This window comes from Tenrec ecaudatus, chromosome X, assembly GCF_050624435.1.
Source record: "Tenrec ecaudatus isolate mTenEca1 chromosome X, mTenEca1.hap1, whole genome shotgun sequence".
NCBI classification, from domain to species: Eukaryota; Metazoa; Chordata; class Mammalia; order Afrosoricida; family Tenrecidae; genus Tenrec; species Tenrec ecaudatus.
This window is the reverse complement of record NC_134548.1, coordinates 18,540,949-18,563,096: the sequence shown is the minus strand read 5'-3', so window position 1 is coordinate 18,563,096 and position 22,148 is coordinate 18,540,949. Positions and strand designations below refer to the sequence as shown.

Below are 22,148 nucleotides of genomic sequence, written 5' to 3'. Positions count from 1 at the left end.
CAACTTTCCTCTAGTTCTTTATTGCTTCCCCACCCCCACCCCCACAACTATCATGATCCCAATTCTCCCTTACAACTCTGGCTACACCAGAGCATGTACACTGGTTCAGATAGGAACTGGAAACACAAGGTATCCGGGACAGATGAAGCCCCAAGGTCCAGTGGTGAGAGTGGTGATATTGGGTGGGTGGAGGGAAGGTCTGGTAGAAAGTAGGAACCGATCACAATGAGATACATATAACCCCCTCTCTGGGGGATGCACACATAAAAGTGGGTGATGGCGGGAGACATCAGACAGTGTAAGACATGACAAAATAATAATCTGGATGAGAGAACGTGAGTCTGCGCTTCTGCCTGTCCGTATGTCTGGCCCTAGCCCATGCAGCTTTTAGTGATGGCCTCCGGCAACGCACACATCGGAAAGCCCGCCCTCAACTTCCAGGCCACGGCCGTGGTGGACGGCGCCTTCGAGGAGGTGAAGCTTTCCAACTACAGAGGGAAGTGCGTGGTGCTCTTTTTCTACCTTCTGGACTTGACCTTTGTGTGCCCCACAGAGAACATTGCTTTCAGCCAGCACGCCGATGACTTCTGAAAGCTCAGCTGTGAGGTGCTGGGGGTCTCCGTGGACTCTCAGGGTTCACCCACCTGGCTTGGATCAACACTCCCTGGAAGGAGTCCCCTGTACCTCCCCCTGCTGCCTGATGTGACCAGAAGCTTATCCCATGACTATGGTGTGCTAAAGGAAGATGAAGGCGTCGCTTACAGGGGTCTCTATCATCGATGGCAAGGGTGTCCATCAGATCACGGTCAATGACTTGCCTGTGGGGTGCTCCGTGGAGCAGGCTCTGAGGCTGGTCCAGGATTTCCAGTACATGGATGAGCACAGGGAAGTGTGTCCCGCTGGCTGGAAGCCAGGCAGCGACACAATCAAGCCCAATGTGGACAGCAACAAGGAATACTTCTCCAAGCACAACTAGATCTGCCAACGGGAGAAGTGTGGGTCTTCTCTTCCCACCTGTGCTGACCCAGGAAAGGCCAGACAGCTCCCTTGAAACTCCTCATTTGGGACCTTGGAGGACTGGGCTAAGGTCTTCCCATGCCCCTAGTAGCTAATGGATGGTGACCCCCCCTTTCCAGATGTTCACCCACCGGGGTATGGGCCTAAGGTGACCAATAAAGTATTAGGAACAGGTGAAAAAATAATAATTTATAAATTATCAAGGGTCCATGGGGCATGGGTGGGGAAGGAGGGGAAAAATAAGGTGCTGATACTAAGGGCTCAAATAAAAAGCAAATGTTTTGAGAATGATGATGGCAACAAATGTCCAAATGTGCTCGACACACAATGGATGTATGCATGGATTATGATAAGAGTTGTATGAGTCCCTAATAAAATGATTTTTTTTAAAAAGAAAAGAGATGTTTGGTCTTAATTTTCTTACTTTATTTTATTTTCTGATATAGTCTGTTTTCTTTGGTTTAAGTATTTCATGCTTAAAAAAGCCTGGGAAAAAAAGCTTAAAAAGCCCGTCAGGTGTTTCTAGATATTGTATTGTTTACATTTGTAAATTTAAATGGTACAATAAAACATCTATTTTAGGATTTATCAATTTCTAGTACAATTTGTTTCTACACTCTAAAGTTAAGAAAATTAGTACATAGACTTCCTAACTTTTTACTTTTCCTCCCTCTAATTTGATGTTGTTGTTAGGGGCTGTCAGGTTGGTTCTGATTCACAGTGGCCCTACATACAACAAAATGAAACATTGCCCACTTCTGTGCCATCCTCACACCAATTGTCACACTTGTCCTATTGCTGCAGCCACTGTGTCAATCCACCTCATTTAGGGCATTCTTTTTCACTGACGGTTGACTTTACCAAGCATGATGACCTGCAGGGCCATCCTCCCAATACACGTGTCCAAAGCACCTGAGCTGACGTCTCACCATCCTTGCTTCTCAGGATCATTCTGACTGTGTGCACTTCTTCCAAGACAGATTGCTTTATTTTTCTGGCAGGCTATGACATACTCATTATTCTTTACCGACACCATAGTCAAAGGCATCGAGTCTTCTTTCCTCTTCCTTATGTATCATCCAGCTTCTGCTTGCATATGAAGTGATGGGAAATAGGATGGTTTGGGTCAGGTACACCTCAGTCCTCAAAATGACATCTTTGCTCTTTTAACACTTTAAAGAGAGTTTTGCTTTTGCAGTAGATTTGCCCAATGCAAATGCTATTTGCTTGTTTGACTGCTGTTCCCATGAGCGCTGATTGTGGATCCAAGTAGAATGAAAGCTTTGTAAATTTTGTTTAGTAGTTCTTGTCATGGCCTGGGTAAGAATTTAAATTTGCTTAAAGGTTCCATTGAAATAGATGCATATCTGTGGTGGAGTAGTTTTATGTCAACTTCATTCAGATGAAACTGTGTTTTCCCAGTTATACGAGTTTGCTCCAGTTGTTTCACTCATCAGACTCTTTGTCAGAGCTTACCACCCAACCTTACAAAACCTGTCTCCTCTATTCCTGAATTATTTCAGTCATCTCTTGATTGTCTCCGCATGTTCTTCCTTCATTTGAGGCAGACTCGCTATGTATCAGCTGAGCTGATAGTCATAGTTTACGCTTCAGCTTGTAAATATTTCCTAGGTGCAGTAGAAACGAAGTGCTTTTTCTCCCTCTCTTTTATATGTATTTAAAATTTTATAATGTATTTAAATATCTGTATTATATAATTTTGTCTTAGAAAAGAAAATGGTATATACATTTATCTTGCTCTACTTCTTTTGACTAGGAGGAGTCTTCTACACAGATAAGCTGTTGCCCCGTGTGATTTGAGTACTTTCTATAAAACCATTAACAATATATACTCACGGCCATCCAGTCGATGCTGACTCATAGTGGTCCCCTGTGGGTTTCGGAGCCTATAACTGTTTACAGGAACAGAACGCTCAGTCTTTCTTCCCTAGAGCTGCTGGTGGTTTTTACCTCCCAACCATGTGGATCACCACTACTCCAGGGTCCTCATGAACAATATACAGATAAATACGTTTAAAAAACAATTAAGTCTGTTACCTGCGCAAAATATCCTTAGCTGCTGCACCGGTGATATAAGTTGCAAATGAGTGGTGAACAGATCAACAAATGCTCCAGGATAAATAATGAAGAGAAAAATCCCAAAGCCATTAAATCGAACTTGTTCCCTAAGAAATCACACAAGAAAAATGAATGAACTTACTAATGATATCACATTTGTGAAATGAATCATAGATGTAATTTTAAGACTCTTAACTGTAATTCAATTTTATGTAAACAAGTCTTTCTGGATAGCCCCCTCTCTGGATAGCCTTTACATAACTGTAATGCTCTTTAAGTATGCAGATTACTTATCTGTGAAATTGAATTCGGTATAACCAGACATTTTGAATAGACCTACAACTTCAAATTTTTTATACATCAATATGCTGAGCAAATCAACTTGAAAGTACTCACATAGAAAGGTGGTAAATATTTGTGAGAAACTAAATGAAAAACATGTTGATGATTTATTTTCAAAGGACACTTTAGAATATATAATTTAAGAAAACTACCTACATGATTGGGTTTGCCTTACCTGTTATAAATAATGGTGGGTATTTATCCAAGTATATGTGCTTGCTGCACTAACATTAAAGTAAGTGCATTTTAAAAAATGCATAATGCTTATATTGCCCTTAAAAGAATCAGGAAAATATTCTCCTTCATTAATAATTTTGTGTCAGTTCATTCTCCAAATGATGTTACTTTTAGCAGTGTCAGAAGGCTAGATAGCCGCTCACAAAAAGCATCACCCACATGTATTATGCTGTCCACAATACAAATGTAAAATTAACTTTTGGGGAGGTCAGGTGGGATTGTATAAAAACGTACCCACATTATTTCATAAACACATTGTGATTGGTGATCATGCTGAAGTACAGGTGAAAGGGATCTTAAAAGGGAGCTGTCTACTGAGCCACTGCCGCACCCACCTCTGGAGCCGTATGTGCTAGGCAGATGAGGAATTATTTATTGCCAGTCAATATTCTCATTCAGACGCAAACGAGGAGTAGTAAGATGTGATTACACAGTCTCCTTCACATCAGCTCTTCTTAATCTTTTCCACGGGCCACAGTCCAAAGGTAGAACACATCCCCGTCAGTGCATTTGTTCACCATGGCAGTAATTCCCACTAGAGACTGCGGGGCTGGACTCATCCCTATGACTAGTATAGGCAGCCTTCAGGAGGGTTTCAAATGCTTACGCGTAATTCCAATGACACAAGTGGGGTAGTTGAGACCCAGAACAGAGCAGGTGACTTGAAGCAAGTCCCAGTGCGTGTCCTCTCATGCTCCACCTGAGCTTCTATTTGGCCCATGGTATCTGTAACAATGCAGTGCTCTCCCTTATCTTGCTACAGCCAGGAGAGGAAGTGAGCCAAAGCAGCTAACCCAAAGAAGTCTTCAGAAACACAGAAAATACAGGGGCTATAGCAAAGGGTGGTAAAGAAATTAAATGGTGCCCGGTATCAGATAAACTAGCCTCTGGGGTCTTAAAAGGTTTGTTTCCAATCAAGCAGCCATCTAAAAGAGATGTCAATTAAATGCACATGGAAGAAGCACACCAACATCTGTGACCCAAAGGTTATAAATGATATACTCCAAACTGAAGGAAAGAAAAGTATCAGAGCTTAAATCGTGAGGTTCTGGTGTGCAGAAGGCTATGGATGACGGCAGAAGCTCAAAATACATTGGCAGGATCCACACAGGGAGTAAGCCTCCGGTGATTTCCCTCTAACCGTAATTGAGCAAAGGGAATAACTCGGTGATGAGACAGAGAGTACTGAAGAGACGACTATAGATTACAATGATAAATCCGACTCAATCGGTTAAAATCTTGTCACTTAACACACTTTGTGCTTGATGTGGTTTTTAATATTTTCTGGGGTTTTTTATATGGAGGTGGGTAGCCTTATTGAATCTCTGTTACATGTTTTTCGGTAAATGAAACCCAGGATAGTTGAACCCATAGAGACATCGACTAGAATAAGGGTTCCTGGGACAGTGGGAGGGGGGAGAGGGACTGCTATCAAGGAGCTTAAGGAGGAGGAAACTGTTTTGAAACTGATTTGGGTAGCAAGTGTACAATTCTGCTTGAACCGATTGGACTATGGGATGGTATAATGTCTGGATTAGCTCCTAATAAAATGGTCTGAAAGAAAACGAAACAAAAAGAAAAATCTTCAGAAGGCAAGTGGGTGGGCTTTGAAAGCAGTGGCTATTTTTCTGGCCTGATGATAAACAAACAAAAATATCAGGTATCAGGATTAGATAAAAAAAAATATCAGGCTGTGCCATGTGGTTATGCCCAGGCAACAGAAGATAGAAGGATGCAGGTCACAGATCTGTCCGTGGTTACTGCGTATATTCATCAACATATTAATCTTCTCTATAAAAGGTAAGTTATTAGGGGCTTAAGTGGAGAGCAAATGCTTTGAGAATGATTGGGGCAGGGAATGTATGGATGTGCTTTATACAATTGATGTATGTATATGTATGGATGGCGATAAGAGTTGTATGAGTCCCTAATAAAATGTAAAAAAAGAAAAGAGGAGAAAAAAATGATTAGGGCAAAGACTGTACAGATGTGCTTTATACAATTGATGTGTGTATATGTATGAACTGTGATAAGAATTGTATGAGCCCCAATAAATTGTTAAAAAAAAGAAAAAAACTAAAAAAAAAAAAAAGGTAAGTTATTTCAAAGTAATAGTGGTGGGTATGCACTGGGCACTCCTCACAGAGCTAAGTCCGAAACCTGCCTAAAGGAAACACTGTCTTGCACAGAGAGACTAAGGTAAGCATAAATACCTAATAGCTGCAATCCCATGTCCAAGTTCATGCACAACACCACTAATGAGGACTGCAGCGAAGAAATAGGTCAGCTGGTTGACAGGCAAATTTACACCGGGAACCTGTTTAGAAACACAATAAGATAGACACATTTGAGCGCAAGGGGTCACAATGTTCACTCCACGCGGAACCCTCTGAGGTTGAGTGCTCTCCATTTCTAACGCTAGAAAAAACAATCACGTGCGTCAGGGGTTTGTTGGTTTGTGTGTTTAAACAAGGTAGTAGCTCTGTAACAAGCACAACTTTAGTTAAAGTTGAATCTGGCTCTCCGATAATGCTTATGGCTATAAACCCATTTGAATGGGTTTCTTTGATATACTGAGACAGTAGTACTCTACTGTATGGCGTCAATATTTTGAGATATAAAAGAGCAGATTAAGCAAACCGTAAACAAGATGTTAAAGAGATGTGCAATGTCACGTGAGATCTCCAAGGAATCAAGAAACACAGGTTGAAATGCGACAAGGACCTTCCCCCAATGCCAACAGGGAGCGAATGCCTTTCCCTGGAGCGAGTGCCCAATGAGAAACTAAACTTCTGTTTGAGAATCACTGTGGTATTTCTGTTATGGCAGCACTAGATCACTGAAACAGTGCGTATCCTACTATTACAGAACGTACCCTTCACTACTGTTAAACATGTATTTATTGACATCTCCCCTTTCCTCTTAATGATTTAAAAAAATTACAACACCTAATCTCATCTTACTGCATTCCGAACTTTTATACTGTTATGTGTTTTCATATCTATGTGTCTATATGAGGGAGTACTCCCCCCAAAAAGAATTTTGTTTTCAAAGCTATGTATTAATTTTTTTTTTTTTACAAAACCACCTTATCATCTTCAAAGTACTCTCCATTACACTTAATATATTTGTCAAATCTGTGATTCCATTCTTGGAAACAGTTTTCAAACTCACCTGAATGGATGGCTGACAGCACCTCCCTCGTTTTATTATTCACCTCTTTTACAGCCTCAAATCGCTATCCTTTCATGTCCCTTTGCATTCACAGAAACAAAAAGAAGTCGCATGGAGCTAGGTGTGTGGAGCAAAAGAGGCATGATGTGTTTTTTGTTTTTTGCCAAAAATTGGCATATTGAGATGGCTGCATGAGCAGGTGCACTGTTGTGATGGCAAAACAGTCCCCAGTCTGCCACAAACCAGGCCCTTTTTGTCACACACTGTTATGCTAACCTCTCAGAACCTCTAAATAGAAAGCTTGATTAACAATCTGACCCGGTGGAATGAACTCCAAATTGCACTATGCGTGGATACTTTCATCCACTGGGGAAGTCGAGGGACATCCTGAACGAGGTTTGTCATCAATCGACATTTTACCTTTTTTAAAATGAGAAATCCACTCATACACTTGAGTTTTTCCCATAGCGCTGTCTTTGTAAGCTGTGTTCAACATCACAACAGTTTCTGTGTCATTTTTCTTTTTCTTTAAATCATTTTATTGGGGCTCATACAATTCTTAACACAATCCATACATACATCCATGTGTCAAGAACATATGTACATTTGTTGCCATCACCATTCTCAAAACATTTGCCTTCTACTTGAGCCCTTAATATCTGCTGCTCATTTCCCCCTTCCCACTCCAGCCCCCCACCTCATGAACCCTTCATCATTCATGTATTATTATTATTATTATTTTGTCATATATTACACTGTCTGACGTCCCCCCCCACTGTCTTTCCCTCCCCCAGTGAGGAGGCTATACGTAGATTCCTGTAATCAGTTCCTCTTTTCTACCCTACATTCTCTCCACCCTCCAGGCATCGCCACTCTCATCACTGGTCCTGGAGGAGTCATCTGTCCTGGATTCCCTGTGTTTCCAGTTGCTATCTGTACCAATGCACATTCTCTGGTCTAGCCAGATTTGCAAGGTAGAATTGGGATCATGATAGTGGGGGGGGAGGAAGTCATTTTTCCCGAGCAGGAAACAAATTTCACATCTGCACACTGTTCTCTTAAATTGGCCACCACAAAAACAAGTTTCTAGTGAAACTGTTTTTAGGAAAAGAATTCAGTGACCAGAGAGAACCTTCCCAGATTATGCCACTGGGTACACTAACTCAGAGTGAATTGCTGGAATCTCGCCTAGCATGAAAAATGCATACTCTGATAGCTCTGCCCATTGGCCCTTTTTCTGCTTTTCCTCACCCTTTTTTTTGGGGGGGGGTAACCCCTTAGTATAGTGCTGATGGGACTGTCAAATGGTGTAACCACTGTAAAAAACAGTATTGTGTTTCCTTAAAGGGTTGGAAATAGAAATGCCACATGACCCAGCAATCCTGTTACACGGTACACATCCTAAGCACATGAGGTACAACATGAATAGATATGTGCACACCCATGTTCTCTGCAGCACTATTCACAATAGCAAAAAGATGGAAACCACCTAACTGTCCAGCAATGGAAGAATGGATAAACAACACATACACCCAATGGAATACTACATCATTTTAAAGCATAATCATGAATCTGTGAAGCATACGATGGACCTGGAGGACATTATATTGAGTGAAACGAGTCAATCACAAGAGAGCAAATATTTTCTGACACTATTGTAAAAAGTCAAGAACAGGCTTTCACACTAAATGAAGCATTCTATGACAGTTACCAGGGTGTAACAGGCAGGGCGGGTAAATTACTGGCTAGGTGGTAGATATGTGGTAACGTGAATGAAAGGGGAAGCAGTGTACAGTGAGGGAAGTCAGCCTAAAATGATGGTGGTAGCGGAAGACAGTGAGAGGGAGTCTAAGAGTTAAAGGCAATAGAGGTAAATGATATTACACATAAAATCCTGCATAAACAAACAGTGAACTGCAAATAGATGCATGGCCAGATAGGCGGGCAGAATGGATGTGGGAGGGAGAGGGGAGTACACCCACAGATACACAGTCAAATATGTATATTTGACACGATATTCATACATGGGTATTTATTGTTGTTGCAAATATATCCATGAATGGGGTAGAGCATACTGGGGCCAAAATCATGAAAACTTCTTAACCTTAATCGAACGTCTTGAGGGAAAGTCACTGGAGGTCTCAGGAACATTGTCTTGGGGACACCAAGGTCAAGTGGTATAACATAGGCCATAAAGACTGGGATCTTAAAAGCTCACAAGTGGCCATCTAAGGTGCAACTATTGGTCCTCTGTGTCCAGAGGAAAGAAGAGTGAAGGAAACAATGACACGTGGAAACAAACCGTCCATTGGACTAATGGACCACACAAACATCAGTCTCTCCAACCTTGCAACCTGACGAAGTAGACGGTGCCTGCTGCTACTATCAGAACCAACTGTTCTGAAAGGGATCACATGAAAAGGTCCTGGATTGAGTGGAAGAAGTATGGGAACGAACCTCAAAATCCTAGAGACCAGGCTTAGTGGTCAGATAGAGCCTGGTGGAACCCCCGAGACCATGGCCCTCAGCTAGCCTTCACAGATCTGGAAATGAACTCACCCCTATGGCTAAATTTGCAACCACAAATAGACAAGGCCCACAAGAAGAATACTCCCAGGGAGGTATGCACAACGCAGACTAATAATCCATTTGAAACCAAAGGAGCAGCACTTATCCAACGAGAAAGTTCAGAAATGTTAGGAAAGAAGAATAGAAACAGGAAACAGTAAGTCATGCTGCCTGAATTCACAGTACAAAGTTTATAATATGAAAAGTTCATGTATGTAATATTGCATACCCAAGGGAAGTATGCTGTTGATGGGGGTGTGCTATTATTTTTTTTTTGGAGGGGAGGGAGGTAGCCAAGAATCTTTCTGTAAGATAATCACATTTGAGTTAAGCCATCTATAAAAGTAAGTCTAAAAACAAGGCTAAGTGTGCTATGCACGGCATCATTAATCCAGTTTACACACTGAGCATCCATTTCTCACAGGCCAGGATTTGGGACCCAAAAGGTATGCTTCTGGAGGAAATTCCTTCCTTCCTTTTACTAATCATGACTACTTTAAATTAATTATAAAATATATTTCATGCTGGAAAATTAAAAAAAAAACCTGTTCTCTATCATTCTCTTTCCAAAGCACACGCAAAAAACACTGTCAATGTTTTCATGTCTGTCCTTCTAGTCTTTTCGTACACACGTATCTTTACATACTATACTCTTACTGTAACTAAGGTTTCGACTCCTGCCCTTTTCACTTAACAGGTTCATGCACATTTTCCCACGAATCTTTTCTGGCTCAATGTGAGTTTTTAATAGCTACCCTGTATTCCATTATTTTATATTTTTACATTTCTGCTCTCATGTGATCAACATATTTATACATATATACCCAAAGATTCGGGGCCTAAATTCTTGATAAAGCATAGACAGGTAAAGGCTGTGGTTCTGGAGCTTGAGGTCCTAGCTCCATCACAAACCAAGCAACCACAGGGCAGAAAAGATTATTGTTCTAATACTTTAGTTTCATCACTGAAGGATGGGAATGAGAATAACTGCATCAACATAAAAGGCGAATTTTGAGCATTATAGGAGATAGTCTTTGTTGCTTAAACATCTCTCACAGAGAGCAGATAGTTAACATTATTACAAAAAATTTACAGGACATGGAGATGCATATTTAAAAAACCACCAACAACGAAACTCAATGAAGTTGACTTGATGCTGACTCATAGTGACCCTATCGGGCAGGGTAGAACTGCCCTTGTGGGTTTCTGAGACTGTAAATATTTGTGGGAATAGAAAGCCTTGTCTTTCTACCAAGGAGCAGCTAGTGGTTTTGAACTGCTGACCTTGCGGTTCACATATGGGTGTAACCCACTACTCCACCAAGGTTCCTTGGAGATGTATTAAGGGGCTTCAAAAAGTTCTGAGTAAACGGAATTGAAAGCAATGAAAATTTCCCATGCTCTCTTTGAAACCCCGATTATCACCCAACAGGTCTCCAATGGGCAGACCCTTCCTTCATCATAAGCAATCGCATTTACTCAAACCTGAAATGTGAGAGGCACTAGAGCATTTTAGAACTGACATTTCTCTGAACATTAGTGAAGCTGAACCTTCCCCTTACTTTTTAAGAGTATCAAGCAGATGGAATTTTCGCAGCAAGAACACAACAATGCGGAAGCGAGGGGAAGCTATCGGCTATGGACGCCAGTGTCGCGATTTGTCGGCAGTTCACCAAGGCATTCTGAATTTCCAGAGGGGCGGGCTTGAAACCGATGGTGTATCCACGCGGCGTGCTTGTGAAGCTGGCGGGCGGGTCTTGTCAGTGGTGGTGCTAAACAGCTGGGCTGGGCGGGAGGGCTGGGATCGCTCGTTGAGTTTTTTTTGTGGTATAATTTGCTTCTTGGCAATGAGCCCTGGTGGCGTGGTGATTGCGCTAACAACAAGGTCAGCAGTTCGACACCAGCCTCTCCATAGGAGAAAGCGGCAGCTTTCTACTCCAGTGAAGAGTTACAGTCTCAGACGCTGACAGGCAGTTCTTCCCTGACTATACGGTCCCTATGAGTAGTAGGAACTGACTCAATGTCAGTGGATTTGGTTTGGGTTTGTTTCTTGGTAAAAAGAACCCTGGTGGCACAACGGGTTAAGGGTTGGGCTGCTAACGGCAATCCCTACAGTTCAAAACCACCAGCTGCTCCATAGGAGACAGATGAAACTGTCTGCCCCCTTAAAGATTCACAGAAACCCACAGGGGATGGTCTAACACGTCCTTTAGGGTCACTCCGAGGCTGACTTGATAGCAGGGAGTTTATTATTTTTTTGGGGGGTGGGGGGAGGCTTGTGTTGCCTAATTATCAGTTGGAATGGAAAAATTGACAGTGGGTTTCGGCCTTTTCACCTTTTCTTCCTGATTCTGCAGGGAGGCGCCTTGGAAGAAAGGCCTCGAAGAATATCTGCTCCGGTGTTGTAGCTTGTCCCCGCAGCAGCAGATGTGGGGCTATCTGGCTGTGACACCAGCAGAAGGGCGAGGGGGTTGGGCACGGGCCTCCCCCTAGTTTTTGACCATCTGCACGTAACCTACTCATGACTTGCTACTTTTTTTCTTACCCATCTCTAAGATCGCTTCAAAGATCAAGAAAGAATAGCTGCCCTCTGAAGTACACGTGTCACAACCCTGTCACCTAGTTTGCTTGCTTTTATTTACTTATTTCGGCATATACATTTTAAAAGTTGCTAAATTGATCAGTCTTTGTGGTTTTTGCCATTAGTTTTACAGGACGGGGTTTCAACACAATTGAGGGAAAATGGAAATAAAAGAACTTTGTGTAGCCCCCCTCAAACTTATGCTTCCATATTCAGTGCTCAAGTCTATAGTAAATAGGTGTGTTCTTGTTGCTGTTTTACTTTTGTGTGGAACAGGAGAAATGTCCCTTGTTAAGCTTCTTTTCATAACTGTTAACTTAAATAGTGCAGTTTAGTTCACTTTCTAAATTCTATTAATTTCAAGCACCTTTCCCCATGATACAAAACTAGTTTTCAGAATCATCATTTCCATGTATACATAATCTATTAACTACCAATTCTGTTATGTATTTAACCATTCTTCATTTACTATTCTATTTTGTGGTGGTTTCTAAATCTTTGTTAAGACAAAGAGTTTGATGAATGCTATTTTCTCCTGCATGTGGATGTGTTTACTTCAGCTAGAGTCTCAGCTGGGGGAGCCAAGGTCCAAGGAAATAGACTTCTTTATGAGGTATGCTCATTATCTTCAACATTCAACACTCTTTGGCTCTAGACCCCACCAGGCTCCTCTTCTCAGGTCAGCAATGTCCCATTTTCTATATCCCCGTCCCACCTCCATCTGACCAGGGGCCTGCCTGCTGCATCTAGCCCATTTCCTTTTCTCGAATTGCTCTCTAACGTTGTGTACTTTGTACAAGTGCGCTTGCTTTCGTGTCACAGGGGTGCCTGGGAAACTTTCCTGGATATTATCACAAGACAAGGTAAGGGCCTGAGGGAGGGACAGCACCAGCAGATGGTAGGCCCTACTGATTTGCTGTCCTTGCCACAATCACACAGGGTATTAGATGTACCAGAATCCTGAGCTCTCAATAACACAAGAGGGCCAGGTTTGGGGAATTAATACCGAACGAGACGGCAGGGAATTACACAGTAAACAGAAAGTACATACTGTCAGCTTCAAAAGCTCATAATCAAAGCCAAGAAACAACACACACCATTAATCAAAGCACACACGGAAAAGGATACATGAAAATACAGGGCGGGCAGGACACGGCATGGAAAGCAGCTGACTCCTTCTTTTGAATTTTATTGTGGTAAAATACAAAACCTACTTCAATCAAGTCAATTCCACTCAAAACAACCCTCTAGGACAGTGGTTCTCAACCTGCCTCCGGCCACAACCCTGGAATACAGTTCCTCCTGAGTTGGTGACCCCCCCAACCATAACATTATTTTTGTTGCTACTTCATCACTGTCATTTTGCTATTTATGAATCAGGTGGCCCCTGTGAAAGGGCCGTTCGACCCACCCAAAGGGGTCGCAACCCCCAGGTTGAGAACCGCTGCTGTACATAGGCAATAACAATGAATCCACAAGAAAATTACCCGAACTAATAAACAAATTCTGTGACATGGCAGTGTACATTCGCAACAAAATCCTAGCCAGTATCATAACCAGGTGAGATTCCTTCCAGGTATGTAAACATGGTTCGACATTAGAAAATCAATCAACATAATCCACCAAACATTAGAGACACAACCAACATCATACAACCAAGGACCTAGTAATTGACACAAACTGCAACCCCCATTCTTGCTAAAATGCATCCCGCAAAATGGCAAGAGAAGGCGAGTTCCTCAACACACTTAAGGGCCTATACACAAAACGATGGGGAGACTGAAAACATGCCCCTTGTGAATGGACACCAGACAAGAATGCACATCATTCTGTGGTCACCGTTTCTTTTGGAAGAATTGATACCAAACTAGTTTCAAAGAGCAGGAGATTGAAAAAATCCCAAAGTCCAGCTCTAGCAAGATGATCGACTACTCTATCCACTCCCCGCCACCCTCCCCCCCCCCACCTTCTCCCTTGAGCATAGTCCCTCGGGTCTCGGAGTTTCGCAAATCGCAGCAGTGGCTCACAGAACTCGGGAGAGTTCAAGGAAATTCTCACGTGGTGGTGGGTGCACTTCAGCCAGGGTAAGCTAGAAGTTGGAGCCAGAGGAGGCACTCCACTTCTGGCTCTTGCCAGTAAAGAAGTCACACCCCTGCTTCTCAGTGGGCTCGTTTCATCTGCAGCAGGATGGCCTTACGGGGAATCCAGGTCACAATTACTCACAGGTGAATCCCATCAGTCTCTTCCCCAGACCCATTCAACGAAAGGTCGTTTGGTAGGAGTTACATGGCGCAATCAAGAGTTCACGCAAATGTAATAATCGACTCTCCACTTCTCCTGAACTCTATCTTATTTATGCACATGTAACCTGGGGCCTCTGGCAAAATGTTTCCAGAAGAAAATGACCAGAACTTTTCAGCTAGGTTCTCCCCCTCCTACACCCCCAGGCACCCAAAATAACATACCCTCTACTAAGGTCAGATCTGAATTTCATTTGGTCTTGTTTGTTAACAGCTAATGCCCTTGAAGACGGGACTATAGTCGCAGGCACATGAAATCTAGAATTATAACCTATCACGTAACGGATTATGGCTGGACGGGCCATATTAATTGAGAATAACTCACACTCCTAGTCAATATTGTATTAGAAACCTTATCAAAGGATTAAGGCAAGAAAGGGAAATAAAAGGCTTACAAATTTGGAAGAAGGAAGATCTAAAAATATCCTGTTTGCACATGACATACTCCTATGTGTAGGAAATCCCAGAGAGCCTGCAAGAAAGCTACTGGAACCAGTAGAAGGTTTCAGCAAAGGGGCGGGATACAAGAGCCACGTACAAAAATTACTCCAATTCCTCTACGCCATAGGTGGCCGAACTTATTTGCCCTACTGCCCCTTTTCAGAAAAAAAAATTACTCAGTCCCTCCCTGGGAATTAAAATTGTTTGTACTATATCCCACAATCCAAGATAAAGTATAGGTATACCTGGGGTATGCGGTCTCTCTGGATCATTCCAGAACTCTTACCAAGGCAGTGTCACCCACTTTGGAAAACACTGCTGTACACTAGAAAGAGCACTCTTGGGGGTGGGGAACTAATTACGTTTCTAATACCCACCCCAAAGATGCAATACTTAGGAATAAATCTAACCAGGAATGTAAAATCCTAATAAAAAGAAAACTGCAAAACACTACTAGAAGGAGCCAAAAGATACCCACAGAAACAGAAGAACATATACTAATCAATAGGAGCACTCAAATTTGTGAAAATGCCAATACTACCTAAAGTTATAATGAACATGGAAGGGAAAACAGGGGCAAATTTAGGGGCCTTAACTTGGGTCACATATAGTCTATCACATATAATGAAACATTCATAAACTCTTGCTGCCATCAAATCAATTTTGACTCACAGAGATTCCACAGGGCATGGTAGAACTGCCCTGGGGGCTCCAATACTATAAATCTTTATGTGAGCAGAAAGCCTCATCTTTCACTCATGGAGTTGCTGGTGGTTTCAAACTGCGGACTTTGAGGTTAGCAGCCCAATAACTAACCGCTACACAACTAGGGCTCCTAAATTCACCAACAGGAGAAGCTAAACTAGACTGAGACTTGGCAAAAATTAAACTTAGGCACATTAAAAGACATCTCTGAAAGAGTTAAATGAGAACCTACAGATTAAAAAAATATATATCAATGACATCTGACAATAAGCTCTGAAATTTATATAAAACTTCGATATCTCGACAAGAAAAAGACTATTTTAAAACTGGCAATAAAAGTCTTGGGACAAACAGTTTCACTTTTCTCAGCAAAAAAAAAAAAATAATAGTCTTGGGAGACGCCCAGGTTGACTAGATCATATATAGTCCATAAAGATGATGTTTTACATCCTACTTTGATGCATAGAGACTGAGGTCTTAAGAAGTTATGAGTATCCTCTAATGTGCAACTATTGGGCTTCCTTTATCTGACAAAGAGTGAGAAAAATCCGAATTCTACCTTACAAGTCTGGATAGAACAGAGGATGTACACTGGTGCATATAGGAGCTGGAGGCGCAGGAAATCCAGGGTGGATGACACCTTCAGGACCAGGGGTGTAAGTGGCGATACTGGGAGGGTAGAGGGAGAGTGGGTTGGAAAGAGGGAACCGATTACAAGGATCTACATGTGACCTCCTCCCTGGGGGATGGACAACAGAAAAGGGAGTGAGGGGAGACGTCGGACAGGGCAAGATATGACAAAATAATAATAATTTATGAATTATCAAGAGTTCATGAGAGAGGGGGAGCGGGGAGGGAGGGGAAAAAAAAAGGACCTGATGCCAAGGGGTTAAGTGGAGAGCAAATGCTTTGCAAAATGATGAGGGCAATGAATGTACAGATGTGCTTTACACAATGGATGTATGTATGGATTGTGACAAGAGTTGTATGAGCCCCTAATAAAACATTAAAAAAAAAGATTGAGGAAAATTGAAGACACACAGAGGTAATTCATCTAAAGGAGTAATCCATTATCACACAAATCACAGCCTCCACAAGCCCGAGACCAGAAGAAAGAGCTAGTGCCCAGCTACCACTACTGAGCACTCTGAGCATGAGCACAGTAGAAGAGCCTGGACAGAGGGGAAGACAGATGTAGTGCAAATTCCAAAATTATGTATATAAGAAAACAAAACAGACTTACTGATAGAGACTGGTGGAACCCCAGAGGCCCAGGCCCTTAGACGCCTTTCACGGCTGGAATGGTACCCATTCCTGGAGAGAATCTTGCAACTGAATAATAGACTAATCTATTAAGCGAACAACAACACCTGCAAGGGGCACGCTCCTGCGAACAATCAACCATATTAAGCAAAAATCAAAGTTCAACAGGCAGGAAGGGGCATAAGGAAGAAGGAAAGCCAGGAAGGAAGTGGGAAGAGCGCGGTTATGTCCAAGGGGCTGCAACTAATGTCACGGAACAAAATGGGCACCAATACACAGAAAGCAGTTCTGCTTCTAGACGTCCCCAACAAGCAGTCTGAAAAGAGAATCACTCCTTTATACAAAGGATCTAAAAGAATAAGATACTGAAGAATAGATTGAACAAAGGAAGTGACAGACTTCTTAGATTGAACACCATAAAATATTGCTAAAGAAATTTAAGGGGACGCAAATGAATACAGAGAGTTTCTGGGTTACAAATGTCCGACTTATGGAGAATTCCTAATTGCCCCTTATTATGTAAACATGATTTGAAATAATTGAACCACTTTGAAATGACTATGCCAACCTCTACTTCCAACAAAGTCTTCCCCACAATCCTTCACTTGCTGCATGTGCAGCTTTTACACCACGACAAGGCACTGGGCCTAGTGTGAAGAGGAGACAGACACTTATTCTAACTTATCTACAAATCCTACTTCATGGCACAGTTAGTAATGGATCCTATGAGTTGCCCAGGCGATGGCCTGTGAATGGAAAGATATCCTATGTTGATGAATTGGAAGATATTATGATAATGATTCTACACAAAATGATTTACCAATACGACACCATCCTTATTAAAATCCCAACAGTTTTTATTTGTGTAAATGAAAAAAGGCAACTTCATAAGAGTTATATGAGCCCCAATAAAAAGATTTATTAAATTAAAAAAAGGCAACTCTCAAATTCATAGAAGACTACAGTAATCAAAACTGTGGTACTGGTAGACAAGGGTTAACTTGGGTAATGGGAAGATATTACTAGATAGAGATGGGTGTGAAAAAGAAGGGTGGGGGGGGGCAGGGTAAGTCACTGGGAGGCTTGAGGAGTTGCTGAAGTTGTTAAATGCAAAAATGATGATCTGATATATAAACGCCCACCTTAAATACAACAACAGTGTGGTAGTGGCATAAGAATAGACCCAAGCAGCTGATGGTGCCCAGCTATCAAAAGATATAGTGTCTGGGGTCTTTAAGGTTTGAAGATAAACAAGCGGTCATCTAGCTAAGAAATAACAAAGCCCACATGGAAGAAGCACACCAGCCTGTGTGATCACAGAGTCTTGAAGGGATCAGGTATCAGGCAACAAAGAAAAAAAATTAAAATCATTTTGAATGAGGGGGAATGCAGAGTGGGGATCCAAAGCCCATCTGTAGGCAACTGGACATCCACTTACAGAATGGTCGTGGAGAGGAGACAAGCCAGTCAAGGTGCAGTGTAGTAACGATGAAACATACAACTTTCCTCCAGTTCCTAAATGCTTCCTCCCACCCCCCACTATCATGATCCCAATTCTACCTTACAAATCTGACTAGACCAGGGGATGTACACTGGTACAGATAGGAACTGGAAACACAGGGAATCTAGGACAGATGAAGCCCTCAGGACCAGTGCTGAGAGTGGCTATACCCAGGAGGTAGAGGGAGGGTGGGGTGGAAAGGGGGATCTGATTACAAGGATCTACATATAACCTCCTCCTTGGGGGGGGATGGACAACAGAAAAGTGGGTGAAGGGAGATGTTGGACAGTGTAAGATATGACAAAATAATAATAACTTATAAATTATCAAGGTTTCATAAAGGAGGGGGAACAGGGAGGGAGGGGAATAAATGAGGAGCTGATACCAAGGTCTCAAGTAGAAAGCAAATGTTTTGAGGATGCTGACAGCAACAAATATACAAATGTGCTTGACACAATGGATGTATGTATGGATTGTGATAATAATTGTATGAGCTCCCGATAAAATGATTTAAAAAAAGAATAGACCCAATTCAATGAAACAGAATTAAAACTCCAAAAATAAACCCACGCATTTATGGCCAATTGATTTTTTATAAGCGTATCAAATTCATTGAGTGGAGTAAAGAATAGTGGTCTCTTTAACAACTGCTACTGGCACAACTGGATTTCTACATGAAAAAAGATTACTATGGGCCCATACTTTACACTGTAAATAAAAAGTAATTCAAAAGGGACCAACAACTCAAACATAGGAGCTAAAACCATAAAACTCTTATAAGACAGTATAGGAGTCGAGCCAGTCAGGGTGCAGCATAGCACCGATGAAACATACAACTTTCCTCGAGTTCTTTAATGCTTTCTCCCCCACACTATCATGATCTTAATTGTACCCTAGAAATCCGGCTAGACCAGAGGATGTACTGTGGTATAGATCAGAGCAAGAAACACAGGACAGATAAAACTTCAGGGCCCATAATGAGAATAGAGATACCAGGAGGGGAAGGGGAAGGTGGTGGGAGAGAGGGGGAACTGATCACAGGGGAACTGATCACAATGATCTACATATAACCCCTCCCTGAGGGACGGACAACAGAAAAGTGAGTGAAGGTAGACAATGGAGAGTGTAAGAGATGGAAAAAATAATAATTTATAAATTATCAAGGGTTTATAAAGGAGGGGGAGCAGGGAGGGAGGGGAAAAATGAGGAGCTGATATCAAGGGCTCAAGTGGAAAGCAACTGTTTTGAGAATGCTGAGGGCAACAAACGTACAAATGTGCTTGACATAATGGATGGATGGATGGATTGTGGTAAGAGTTGTACGAGCCCCCAATAAAATGATTTATAAAAAAAGAGAGAGAGAGAGAGTATAGTTTAGAGTAAATGTTTAAGATCTTCGTTTAGGGAATGGATTTTTAGCTATGGCACCAAAGGCATGACAAATAAAAAAACAAACTATCTAATTTGGACTTCATCAAAATTTAAAAGTTTCATGTATCAAATTACATGATCAACAAAATAAAGAGACAACCTACGGAGTAGGAGAACCATTTTGGAAACCATATATTGGGTAAGAATTCACTCTCCATAATACAGAACTTCTATAGCTTACTAACAAAAAGACATTGGTCATAGATTGAATTGTATCCTCCACCAATTCATGTAAACTAAGCTAGGCCGTGGTTCCCACTATTTTATGGTGTCTTCCATTTTATGATCCAAGACATTTAGGCGTTGTAAATTCTAGCCTCAATGCCTAGAGTTATGATCTCTTTGGGGAGCGAGTTGTCCTTTGTGTTACGACTGCATGATAAATGATATTAATGAGGATTAGGGTGGGATGTGCGATCCTTGCTCAGTCACATCTTTTACCTTACAAGAGTCAGAGGGGGAAGTGAGCAGAGAAGAGGTATTTCAGTAACATTAACAAAGAAGAGCCAGGAAGAGACACAAACTTTAGATTTAGGGTCCCTGAGCTGAGAAGCTCCCAGACCCAGGGGAAGATTTATGCCAGGGCACACGGATTTCTCCGAAGGGTGCCAGTCCCACAGATCCTGGAAGGAGAAAAGGACCTTCCCCTAGATCCAACAGAAAGAGAAGGCCATTCCCTAAACTGTAAGAGAATAAATTGCTATTTGTTAAAGCCATCTACTTATGGCAGTTATGTTACAGCAGCACTAGATGACTAAGACAATGACTCAAGGACAACAATGGGCAAAAGACTTGAAATAGCATTTCACTGGTGACATATAAATGGCCAACTAGCATGTGAAAAGATGCTCAATATCATGAGTCATTATGAAAACGATAAAATAAAAAACAGACAGATAATAACAGATGTCAGCGAGGAAGGGGAGAAAATTGGATTCTCTCGTTCATTGGTGGGAGATTATACATGCCATAGTCATTGTGGAAAACATTTATTCTTGAAAACATTAAGATGCCATTACCATAAACAAAAAACTCACTGCCATTGAGTCAATTTCCACTCATTGCAACCCTATAGGGCAGGGTTGAATTGCCTCTGTGAGTCTCTGAGACGGTAATTCTTTATGAGAGTAGAAAGTTGTGCCTTTCTCTCATGGAGCTCCTTGTGGTTCCGAACTGCTCACCCTGCAGTTAGCAGACCAACTAATAACCAGTACGCCACCATGGCTCTTCTTGGCACTCCACTTAGCAATTCTTCTTAGCAATTCCACTCATAGGTGTATACCCAATAGAATTGAAAGCGGACACACAAACAGGCATTTTATACCGATGTTCATTGCAGTACTTTTCACTTTGGCCAAATAGTGGAAACAACTCAAGTATTTAACAACAAATGGATGAATAAACAAGATGTGGTAAACATACAAACAGTTTGAGCTTGACGGTTCAAATCCACCAACAACACCAGGAAAGAAAGGCCTGGCAATTTGTTTCGGTAAATATTATGGTTGAGAAAGTGCTATGGGTCGAAGTTCTGCCCTGTAATGCCTGCCATCAGTGAGTTAGGATGGACTCAATTACAATAAGGGTGTGCTTTTTTTCCCCTCTTTTAAAAAAAGACAACAGGACAGGACCCCTGGTGGCATCGTAGTGATGAATTGAGCTGCTAACCATTAAGGCCAGTAGTTTGAAACCACTGGCTACTCCATGGGAGAAATATGAGACTTTCTACTTCCTAAAAGACAACAGAGCTTCAAAAACCTCAGGAAAAATTCCATTATCTTTTAAGTGCATTTTAATGCCCCTTGTATGTGGTATACACACAAACAGAATATTACTCAGCCATGCAAACAAATAAATTACTGGTACACATGTACCAGTCCTGAAGACTGTATGCTGAAGGAATTAAGCCAAACACAAAGGGAAAATGATATGATCCTGTTTATTGGAATGATCTAAAAGAGGCAAATTTATTGAGACCAAAGTTCCTTAGTGGTTACCAGTGGGGGCCAGGGGAAAGGGGAAAAGCGGCATTGCTAGGGGGCACTGAGTTTCTGTTAAGGGTGATGGGGAAAAAAACTAAAAATAGATAGCGATGATGGAATAACACGAACAAAATTACTGCTACAGAACTGTACATGTAAAAAAGTTGAAATGGCAAACATGTTGTCATATATATATAAATATATATATATATATATATATATATATATGCCACTGGAAAGAGAAAAAATAGTGGTAATGCCCTTTGTCAAACTCTGGAGACATAAATATTGCTTCCCACTGAGAACCAACATAAAGAGCCTGTAATGCAAAGAATACAATTTATCACATTATAGTTTGCATCAAAACACTTAAGAGGTCACTCGGAAAAGTCCTGTACTTTGAATTAAAGAGATATTAGATAGGTTGTGAGGGACAGGAAGCGGAAAGAGCCCTTTGCTAGGATTTAAGAGCAGGTTAAACTATAAGGTTATGCGAAGCTGGTTTGTTTCATAGGAGCTCAGGGAGT

At 41.7% G+C, this 22,148-nt stretch overlaps 1 protein-coding gene across 1 annotated transcript in view; it reads right to left on the bottom strand.

The window, feature by feature from the left end:
- The window catches only part of MBTPS2 (membrane bound transcription factor peptidase, site 2), a 60,344-nt gene that overhangs the window by 30,042 nt on the left and 8,154 nt on the right, over nucleotides 1-22,148 (bottom strand). Inside the window, exons 4-5 of the mRNA XM_075539509.1 lie at nucleotides 5,889-5,992; nucleotides 3,076-3,203 (exon numbers count right to left, since the gene is read on the bottom strand). Coding sequence (XP_075395624.1) covers nucleotides 3,076-3,203; nucleotides 5,889-5,992 — 232 coding nt within the window. The remainder of the gene's footprint in view (nucleotides 1-3,075; nucleotides 3,204-5,888; nucleotides 5,993-22,148) is intronic.